Genomic DNA, 10,561 nt, shown 5'->3' on the forward strand with positions numbered 1-10,561 from the left:
TTTTTTTTTTTAATTTTTTTTTTTCCTTTTTTTTTTTTTTTTTGTGTTTGTGTTGTTTTTCTCCCCCCCCCCCCTTTTTTTTTGTTGTTTCTTTTGGTTTTGTTTTTTGGGGGGAGGTGTGTGTGCTTTAATATCCAAAAGTCTGGGCTGTTTTCTAAGGTACCTGCATCGTGGTTGCATCATGTAGTCTGCATGAGAGCAATCTTCCGATATTTGTTGCGTTGCCTTTTGGGCCCAGCATGTGGTCATGAATAGTTATAGATGCTCTCCGTGTGCTTGAGAAGAATTCTCCAGTTAGTGAGTGTCTCGGTCTGGATTCGTCCATTAGGTCAACATTACCAATAATGTTCAAATCTACTATATCCTATCAGTTATCAAGAGATATATGTTAAAATATCTCACTGTGATGGTGAGTCTGTCAATTTTTCTTTATAGTTCTGATAAGTCTTGCCGTATATATAGATAGATTTTTTTTTAACATATCGTACAACAGCAAAACCAAGAAATTGACATTGGTACAACCCAAGGAGCTTACTTCTCTTTCACTGGTTTTACTTGCACTCATTTGTGTGTGTAGCTCTCTGCGGTTTTACCACACGTGTAGCCTTTTGGGACCACCACGGCAACCAAGAAATTCAATTGAACCATCCCTACGAGACCCCTCACACTGCCCTTTAGCCAACCCACACCCTCCATCTCCATAATCATGTTATCTCCCAGTTGGTACATGAATGGGTCACACATAATGTATCCTTTTGAGATTGGCTCTCACCACCCAGCATAATTTCCCTGAGGTGCATCCATGTTGTTGTGTTATCAATAGTTCCTTCCTTTTCACTGCTGATTTGTATCCCGTGGTGTGGATGGACCATAGTTTGTTCAAACAGTCACCCATAGAAGGAAGGACATTTGAGCAGTGTCTAGCTGGGAGCTACTACCAGCGAAGTTGCTATGTATGTGTTCCTGCGTGAAAATAAGTCTTCGTTTCTCTGGGATAAATGCCCAAGGATGCGATCGCTGTGTGTATGATGTGTTAGGGTGCTCCAGAGAAAGGAAAGAGAACCGACAGGAATATATATATGGGGGTGGCAGGGAGGAGAGAGGGAGAGAAACAGATTTATTTTAAGGAATTGGCTCATGCGGTTGTAGGAGCTGGCAAGTCTGAAATCTGCAAAGCAGGTCAGCAGGTTGGAACCCAGGGAAGACTGGATGTAGCAGCCTTGAGCGCAAAAGCAGTCTGCAAGCCGACTTCCCTCCTTTCGGGGTATCTTAGTCTTTTCTCTTAAGGCCTTCAGCTGAGTGGATGAGGCCTACCCACACTATGGGGAACAATCTACTTTACTCAAAGCCCACTGGTGTAAACGTCAATCATATCTAAGACATACCTTCACGGCAACTTCTGTGTTTGACCAAAGGATTGGACACCATATCCTAGCCAAGCTGACACATGAAATTAACCGTCATATGTGGTAAGTCAATTTTATTTTATTTTATTGGTTTTTAAAAATAAATTTATTTTTGGCTGCGTTGGGTCTTCATTACTGCTTGCGGGCTTTCTCTAGTTGCGGCGCGCGGGGGTTACTCTTCCTTGCGGTGCGCGGGCTTCTCATTGGGTGGCTTCTCTTATTGTGGAGCACGGGCTCTAGGCGCGCAGGCCTCAGTAGTTGTGACACGCGGGCTCAGTAGTTGTGGCTCACGGGCCCAGCCGCTCCGCGGCATGTGGGATCTTCCCGGACCGGGGCACGAACCCGCGTCCCCTGCATCGGCAGGCGGACTCTCAACCACTGCGCCACCAGGGAAGCCCTCACTGTAGTTTTAATTCACAGTTTTCTAATGGCTAATGACATTGAACATTTTTTCACATGCTTATACGCCATCTGTATGTCCTCCTTGGTGAAACGTCTGCATATCTTTGTGATTTATATTTTGGTATTGGGTGATGGCAACTTTAGGGTTGCTATACCTTCCTGGTGAATTAAACATTTTATTATTAGCTAGTTACTCTCTTCAACACTACTAATGTTTCTTGCCTTAAAATCTATTTTGTTTTATATTAATGCAGCTACTTGAGCTTTTCTTTTTTGTTTTTTGGTGTCATACTTCAGGCGTGTCTCTTAAAACAGCTTATATCTGAATTTCTAAAAATCCAATCTGATGACTCTTTCACTAGAGAGTTTAATCCATTCACATATACGGTGATTACTGACATATCCAATCTTATTATGTGTTTTCTTTTTTAAAAAATTTATTTATATTTATTTATTTTTGGCTGCGTTGGTTCCTCATTGCTGCGCACGGGCTTTCTCTAGTTGCGGCCAGCCGGGGCTACTCTTCCTTGCAGTGCACGGGCTTCTCATCGTGGTGGCTTCTCTTGTTGCAGAGCACAGGCTCTAGGCGGGCGGGCTTCAGTAGTTGCAGCACGCAGGCTCAGTAGTTGTGGCTCGTGGGCTCTAGAGCTCAGGCTCAGCAGTTGTGGCTCACAGGCTTAGTTGTTCCGCAGCATGTGGGATCTTCCTGGACCAGGGCTCAAACCTGTGTCCCCTGCATTGGCAGGTGGATTCTTAACCACTGTGCCACCAGGGAAGTCCCTTAATATGTGTTTTCTGATTTTTTTAATTTTTTCTTGTAGAGTTGAACTTCTTTTCCCTTTTCTCCCCCATTTCACTGTCCCTCCCTTCTTTGGAAGGTATACACCGAATAGCAGTTATTTTATCTGGTTCTCCCAGTTATTGTAACATACATATTTAATAAAATAAAATATAAAGTTAATATCTTTTCCCTCCTTATGATCAATTATACTTTATTATTTTAACACTTGATGAACTTTTAAAATTTACTATTAATTAATTAGGTTGCGCTGGGTCTCAGTTGTGGCAGGTGGGCTCCTTAGTTGCGGCATGCGGGCTCCTTAGTTGCGGCACGCATGTGGGATCTAGCTCCCTGATCAGGAATCAAACCTGGGCGCCCTGCATTGGGAGCGCAGAGTCTCAGCCACTAGACCACCAGGCAAGTCCCTGAACAATTATACTTTAGAATTGTTTATCTCCAATCACTCCTCCCCATTTTTATGACATTATTGACATTATTTGGGTCCTGTCCTGCTCTCCCACAAATCATCATCACCATCTTTATTGTTACAACGGAGACAAGAAACGGCGATGTTTTGCCGACAGCCGTGTGGATGTGCCGTCTTGGAAGTGGGTCCTGCCTGTCAGTCAGCACCAGGGGAGACTGCAGCCCCGGCAGATCATCTTCACCGCACCCTCACACGATTCCAGGCCAGAGCCACCCAGCTCTTAACCCACAGAAACGGCGAGAAAATGTGTTGCCTTAAGCCACTGAGTTTTAAGTGGCCTCGTTCTGCAGCCACAGATAACTAACTCACCCCGGTCCATGATTCCTTCTTGAATTTTACCTTCTCTCTGAAATCCTTCTCTGGAATGTCCTTCAGTCAAGTGCTGTTGGTGGTAAACTCTCAACTTTGTATGAACATGTTTTTATTTTGCCCTCACCCTCAAAAGACAGTTTCTCGGGACGTGGGCTTCTAGGTTAATAATTATGTATATAATCTCAGCCGCTGAAGGCATTTCACTCTCTCTGGCCTCTGATGTCACTGTGGCAGCTCTTCTGTAGGAAATTGTTTTTCTGTTTCTGGATTCTTTAACAATTTTTTTAATGTTTATTTTTATTTTCTATTTTTTTTCTATAACAAACATCTATAAGCTACATAAAACACACACATATGCAACCCCCAACTAAAATCCTTCCATAGCTCTCTAACAGAGCTCAGGAAAAAGTACAGACTCCATCCACAGCCCATCATGCCCTGGCTCTACGCCCCCTGAACTCATCCTCTTCTAAACCTCTCCATTCCTGGAATGACCCATGTGCTCCCTTGCCTCTATCTCACTCATCATCTGAGGCTTGGTTCAGGTATCCATTCACTTTTCAACTTGTCCAGGAGAGGTTTTCCCTGAACTGTCTCTTCACCCCTCCCCCAATAACCACACCTGCCCCCAACCCCACAGTAAAGGTTAGAGATGTCTCCCTCAATGTCTTTAGCAATCTTTTAAGAGAAAATGTCATTTCTTTTTATTCATCCTGGCTGGGATCCACTGGGATTCCTGGATCTGAGAATTGATATTTTTAGCCAATTCTGGAAAAATTTAAGCCAGTTTAACTTCATATATTGTCCCTCCTTCCCTAGCCTCTCTTTCAGGAAATCCAATCAGACAAGCAGCCCTCTCCCTCTTATCTTTCAAGATCCTCCTCTCATCCATATTTCTCAACTCTGTCTCTCTGGGCCATGTTCTGGACCATTTCCTAAGCTCTGTCTTTCAATTCACCAAGTCTCCCTTCAGCTATGCTGAAATGTTCCATCTGAAGTCCATTTGAGTTTTAAATCTTTATATATATTTTAAATTCCTGGTTCTATTAGATTCTTTTTCATGTTATCGGTCACCTTTATAGAATAAAAGATTACACTTTTTTTAACTTATAGAATAAGAAACTATAAAGATTATTCCTTGTTCGTATTTTCTAGGATCTCTTTTATTTCTTCAGGCATACAAAACATAGCCATTTTATGTTCTCCGATTATTGAATATCTGAATCTGTTGTTTCTGCTGGCTCTCATGGTAGATTCTTTCCTTGTGGTGTTTGTGAACTTTTTTTTAAGCTGGAGATGCTCATTTTCCTTGGAACTTGGTCTGTAGGAAATCCTTGAGGCCTGGTGGAGTTGCATTGCTCTAGAGCAGAGATGCTCAGCTAAGGGCAACTTTGCCCCCTGGGCACCGGCAATGTCCAGACATTTTGGTCATCACAACTGAGTGTGTGTGTGTGTTGCTGGCATCTAGTGGATAGAGGCCAGGGATGGTGCTAAACATCGTACGGTGCATAGACAGCTCCCCCAAGACTTAACACGGCCCCAGACCTCCCCGCTGCATGGCTGAGAAACACTCGCTGCTCTAGCGAGGATGTTTGGCTTCCACCAGCCGCCTGGGCCCCGCCAACCTGGGGCCACTTACAATCCTCCCCTTGGGGTCTCTAGGGCCACACAGGCAGCCTGATTTCAGACTGCAAATGAATAGGACGCATTTTCCACCCTGCGTGGAAAGCCAGCGCCACGAGGCCTCTCCCTGAGTCGCGGGTTTCTTCCACACTCACCCTGCGGCTGAAGGGTCCGCCTTCTGTGGGCAGTACCCCTGGGGCAGACACTGGCTTCTGGTCCTGCCTCCCAAGTTCCGTGAAGACCTCAGGGGGAAAGCAGATACCCTCAGGGCAAAGGCTACCCCCTTTGCCATTTCAGCCTCTGCCGGTTCGTTCCCTCTATATCCGAGGTGCAGGGTTGGGCAGGAGCCAGTCAGGTGAAGCAGGAAGTGGGTGTTCCCAGGGACGGAACAGCATTTGCAAAGCCCAGAAACGGGAGAGCCCGGGCCAGCAGGGCTGGGGGCCGGGGATGTGGAGGCTGAACCCTGCTTGGGGCCTGGGTCTGCCCGTTTGTTTAGCATCTAAGGTCTGTGGGGAGGACCAAGCAGGCCAGCTTTGGCCCAGGCATGAATCCAGTGAATCCCCAACACCATGCCCTCGGGGCTCCCCTGGAACTGGACACAAGCAGAACCCCCTTCTTAGAGGCCACCCTCCATCTGCTCCTGACTGAGGGACAGCCGCCTAGTCTTGAGCGGGGCAAGACGCCCTTGGACCCCCGGGGCCAATCACCCACTGGACCTGCAGGTGTCCCAGCCCGCCCCAGGTTCCCCTACTCCGGGCCCCATCTGAGACGCCACAGCTGGGCCTCCAAGGCCGCAGTCACCAGTGCATGTGGCCCCCTCTGCTGGCCACTCTTGGGAACGCAGCCTAGTGTGATCAGCGCCTTCCACTGGAGACCCCAGGTGGGAGGGGAGACACACCAGCTGCCAGGGCGGCCCAGATCTGGTGAACACGAGGGGTTGTCCACCACTGTCCACTGACAGTGGCAGGAGCAGCTTCGGGCTGTGTGTTGGCATGATGGAGTCCCACCCCAGGTCAGGCCCCCAAGACCAAGATGGAGTCAATGTCTGGGGTCTCAGAACATCCTGGGGTTAGGGGAGCCCGGACTGGAAGGGAGGAAGGAGGGCGGTGCTCGGGCTGGCCAGGGCGCCTTCAGCCTCAGGGCTGAGTGCCAGGCCGCGAGGCCCCTCGTCCGTGCCTGGGGCCGGCTAGATGAAGGTGGAGTCCAGGGGCCCAGCGTCCTGCTGGCTGAGGGCACGGGCCTCAAACAGCTGCTTGATGAGGGCGGACTTCTCCTGCTCCAGCTGTGTGATACGCTCGCTCTTGTCCGTCACCTCCTGGGAGGGCAGGAGGGCAGTCAGGGCCTGCCCAGCCTCCGGCCCCGGGCCACGCACCCCGCCCACAGCTCACCTGGGTGAGGAGCCGGTTCTGCTCCTTCAGCATGAGGACGGTCTGCTGCTGCCAGCTAGGGACCGCAGGCGAGGCGGGCGCCAGGGCGGGGCCCAGGGGCCCCGAGGAGGACGAGGGCAGAGCCTACAGGAGGGCACGGTCAGGCAGGCCTGGCAGCCCTGGCATAGCCCCTAGGACAAGGGTGAAGGCAGCACCGAGCTGGTCTGGCGAGCACTCACCCTTCCGGCACAGGCCGCGGCCAGCAGTTCCCCCAGGCATCGGGCCACCTCCTGTACCTTGGGCAGCAGCTGGCCCAGCAGGCGGGGGCTCCCCTCAGCCCCGAAGCCCTGGGAGGAGAGCGGGGCAGGGCTGGTCAGAGCGCAGGCCGGACAGGGTCAGCCCCAATGCCTCGAGGGGGGGCCCCCACGGGCGGGGGGGAAGTCACTGCTCTGAGCTGAGGGAGCCCAGGGGTGTCGCAGCAGGTGGGGAATATCACGGGGGGGGGCGTGGCCCAGCATTCTGGGTGGAGGGACAGCCACTGTGCCCAGCTGGGGGTGCCCGGGTTTGGGTGGGCGATCACTGTGTGTGTTGGGCGAGGGCCACTCTGCCTGGGGCTGGGGGGCAGCCTGGCCCTGGACAGCATCACTCACGGCACTGGCCCTGCTTTGGCCCAGGCGGCGCTGGCGCTCCTGCACGCGCTGCAGCTGCTGCTGGTACCACTCCCGGCCCCGCGCCATCATCTCCAGGCCCTGCAGTAGCACCTCCTGCTCCTGTTCCAGCTCCTTCATCTGCTTCAGCTGCGACACACGGGCACGCGCCATGCCGACGGGCGTGATAGCGGGTGCCGCCTGCACCTGTCTATGTCCGCAACTCACCCAGCCCGCAAAGGAACGGGCCCACCGGCCCGCGTGCGCGCACCGGTACTCGCGTGAGCCCTCCTGCGCTGGGAAGCACAGCCCGCCTCCTCCTCCGGGGGGCCCTGGCCTTCCTCAGGCCCTCCACGCAGCCCTCCCCAGAGGAACCTTCCCCTCTCTTTACGGCGAGTGGTAGCCCCCGGCTGCTGGGCCGGCCTACCATAGCAGGGAAGCAGGCAGGGGCCAGCGCAGTGCTGAGGAGGGGGCCAAACGTTCCCCCTAAAGGACTTCCTGACCTGGCCACGGGCCGGCCCGCAAGGGGATTCAAAGCAGGATGGGGAGAGAGGTTTAGAACTGCCGACGTTCCTGCCACAGAATCCCCCAGAACTCGAAACCAGCTGTCCCCTCCCGGGCAGAGGGGTGGTCCAGCAGGCCACGTCTGGGGGCCAAGGCCAAACCCAGGCAAGATGGAGAGCCCTCCAGAGCCCCCCGGGCCCTTACTCACCAGGTCGCAGTCCACACCGTTGGTGATGGTGTGTCTCCGACGTTCCCCTCGGGCACGGGGGCCCCACCGGGCGTCCCCCACGCCCAGCTCCCGGGCCCTGCAGGCCACTGCATCTGCAGGAGAGGCGAGGGCCTGGCTCGCTTCCAGGCCTGCCAAGTCAAGCTTGCCTCCCCCAGCCCCGCAAAGACCCATCCCGGAGCCCCTGCCAACCAACCCCAGCCACGCAGAGCCAGGTGTGCCGGCCTGCGTTGCCTCGGGATCCGTCAGCAACTCAGAACCTCCGCACCCTGCCGGTGCCGGGCTGGGGTCTGGGCCCCACTCCACCTCCACAAGCTCCCCTCACACCTGCCTTGGGGACAGCCGTGTGGCCGCTGAGGCTGCATGTTTGCACACACCCCACACACACGCCTCAGGCGTGAGCTCCCTGAGGGCAGGGGTTTCATCTGGCTCATCTGTGCACACCCAGGGCCCGCACCTCAGGGGCTCAAAGGCTGCTAGGTACGGAGCCAGCGAGGCGGCCTCTGGAGTCCACTCCTGTCTCCTTGTCCACCCAGGCCCTTTAAGGGTGACTGGAGTTCATGCAGGAGAAACGTGGGGCGTGGGTGGCAGAGACCTGACTTCTCCCGGGAAGGTGACTGCAGCGTAAAGGTAGTTCCCTGCGTGTGTGCACCAGCCGTGCCCTCAGCAGGCAACTCCTACAGCAAATGTGGCCAGCTGCAGTCGGCTGGGGGCCGGAAAGCCAGGTACTTCCCTGGGAGAGCCTCCTGGAGGGCCAGCAGGCTTTCCTGGGGGATGGGGGAGTATGTGCAGGGCTGCCCAGGAGGGCAGGAGTGGGGTGCAGGTGAGGAGGGCACCCTCCACTGGCTCCCTAGCCCTATGCCCCGCCCGGCACGGTGGTGGGCGGGTGGTGCAAGAAGGGGGCACAGGTATGCCTGCTAGGGACACGTCCAGAGGGCTGGCACCAGCTGGCCACGCAGGCCACCAGCCAGCCCTGGCAGACAGGCTCCAGGCAGGCTGAGTTCACGTTCCAACCTGCCGGGCTGCCCGGCAAGCAGAGAAGGCACAGCGGGGGAAGGGGGACAGGACACCCCGGAACACCTGGGCTAGTCTGCACTGTCAGGTCTGCAGGGCAGCCCTGGGACCCCCAGAGGACGGCAGGCTGGACGCCCAGCGGCTGACCAGCAGGCAGAGGCATCAGCAGCCGTGTCTGGGCCTGACAGAGCAGCTGGTACTTATGGAGCCCAGGCCGGCCTGGTGTGCGCTCTGAGCTCCGAGAGGGAACAGGAGGCAGGACCTGGACCTCTGAGAGGGCTTGGGAAGCTGTGCACATGGAGGCCTTTCTCTTCCTGGGGTGCTAGGGGGCTCTTGGAGCTCAAGGTTTGGCACCCAAAGAGTATGCCACACGCCCTGGCTGGGCCTCTGCCTGTAAAAGGTGACAGCGAGAGCCCTGGCCTGAAGCCTAGAGAGGGACTGATGTGAGCACTGCCCCGTGGTGGGCAGCAGCCATGTGCCCGACCCCGGACCTGGACCTCAGAGGGCTGCAGTGAGGGACCCCACGTCACACAGGGCACCAGGGCAAAGCTGGGTGGGACGACAGGACTGAGGCCTCCAAACCCCAAACCCGTGGCTGATTTCCAACTGTGTGCAGCCACGTGGATTGCACCAGCCCTGAACTCAGGCCAAGCACACCCAGAAGCCCACTCCCCCTACACACACCTTGGGGACAGGGAGGTTGGGCAGTGAGGCGCCTGCGTGCGGGAACCCTCAGCCTTGGGTGGGCTGCTGGATTAGCTCACCAGGGAGGCTAGGGGGTCACCGCAGCTCCAACTGGCAGTCTTGGGCTGGGGAATATGTCCAAGCCTGGGCGGGGGGGTCCAGCGAAGCTGGCAGAGCGGTGGGCAGCACAGAAAGGGCTGGCAGCTGCCCGGGTGGAAGGCCTGCACCTGCACAGGCTGAATGGGCCGAGGGGCCCAGCCCCCGCCCACAGCCATAAAGCAGGTCTTGTTCCCAGGGCAGACTCTGGGGGACAAACAGGGGACCATTCAGCCATCTCCTGTCCCTGCCAAGTGGACCGGATGCCAGGCCATCCCCAGGGGCTGTGGTCGGTCCCTCCCAGGTGTCAGAGGTGCCACGGCTCCAGGCCTGGAAAACTGGGCTGGAGACCACCCACCCCTCTGCCTTTTCCTGGCAGCTACGCCAGGTCCTCCTGCACCACCTCTGGCAGCTCCTGCCTGCCCTGGCCTCAGAGCGGGGCAGCGGGCCCAGGCCCCTTGGCGGAGCTGTCAGACTGAGAGGGACTCAAGAAGGCAGCAAGGGCCCTTCACAGTCTGGGGGTCCTCGCTCTACACCAGTGAGAACTGCCTCTGCCTAAGTCACCAGATGAGCCCAAGGGCCCAGGTGTCCCCAGGTGTGGGCAGTTACTGGAGGTGGAGAGCCCCCTCATACTGGACAGGTTCCCCGGTGCCCCGCTAGTATTTGGTACAGAGTGGGTTCCTGGTGGGGTTTGCTGAGTCACCCGCCAGCCCCTTGGCCCGGGTCCCTGAGCACACCGGCATGGGGACGAGGTTTCTTCCCCTCCGGGCCGCCAGGTGTGTACCAGGCTCAGAAGCCGACGAAGAGCTGTCCGCTCTTGTCCCCCCCGCTGGGAGATGCTCGGGCAGCACCTCTTCGGTGCGCCGGCGAGGGGAGCTACGAGGCGGGGCCGGGGTCCGCCCTGCACTCACCAGCGTCCGTGTTTGGGCTCCGCTCCAGCGCCGCGCCCTGGGGCCGTTCGGGCTCCTCCGGGCCGGGCGCCGCCTCCGCCGGGCTGCACAGCCTCTCTAGG

The 10,561-nt window shown here is 55.8% G+C and overlaps 1 protein-coding gene across 1 annotated transcript in view; it reads right to left on the reverse strand.

Moving 5' to 3' along the window:
* Window positions 1-6,082: 6,082 nt before the first annotated feature.
* The window catches only part of SAPCD2 (suppressor APC domain containing 2), a 6,274-nt gene continuing 1,795 nt past the window's right edge, over window positions 6,083-10,561 (reverse strand). The window contains exons 3-8 of the mRNA XM_024762435.1: window positions 10,461-10,556; window positions 7,738-7,850; window positions 7,029-7,175; window positions 6,618-6,725; window positions 6,400-6,522; window positions 6,083-6,326 (exon numbers count right to left, since the gene is read on the reverse strand). Of these exons, the coding sequence (XP_024618203.1) occupies window positions 6,198-6,326; window positions 6,400-6,522; window positions 6,618-6,725; window positions 7,029-7,175; window positions 7,738-7,850; window positions 10,461-10,556 (716 nt within the window). The 3' untranslated portion in view covers window positions 6,083-6,197. The remainder of the gene's footprint in view (window positions 6,327-6,399; window positions 6,523-6,617; window positions 6,726-7,028; window positions 7,176-7,737; window positions 7,851-10,460; window positions 10,557-10,561) is intronic.

The sequence above is a fragment of the Neophocaena asiaeorientalis genome, unplaced genomic scaffold, assembly GCF_003031525.2.
Source record: "Neophocaena asiaeorientalis asiaeorientalis breed wild unplaced genomic scaffold, Neophocaena_asiaeorientalis_V1.1 scaffold78, whole genome shotgun sequence".
NCBI classification, from domain to species: domain Eukaryota; kingdom Metazoa; phylum Chordata; class Mammalia; order Artiodactyla; family Phocoenidae; genus Neophocaena; species Neophocaena asiaeorientalis.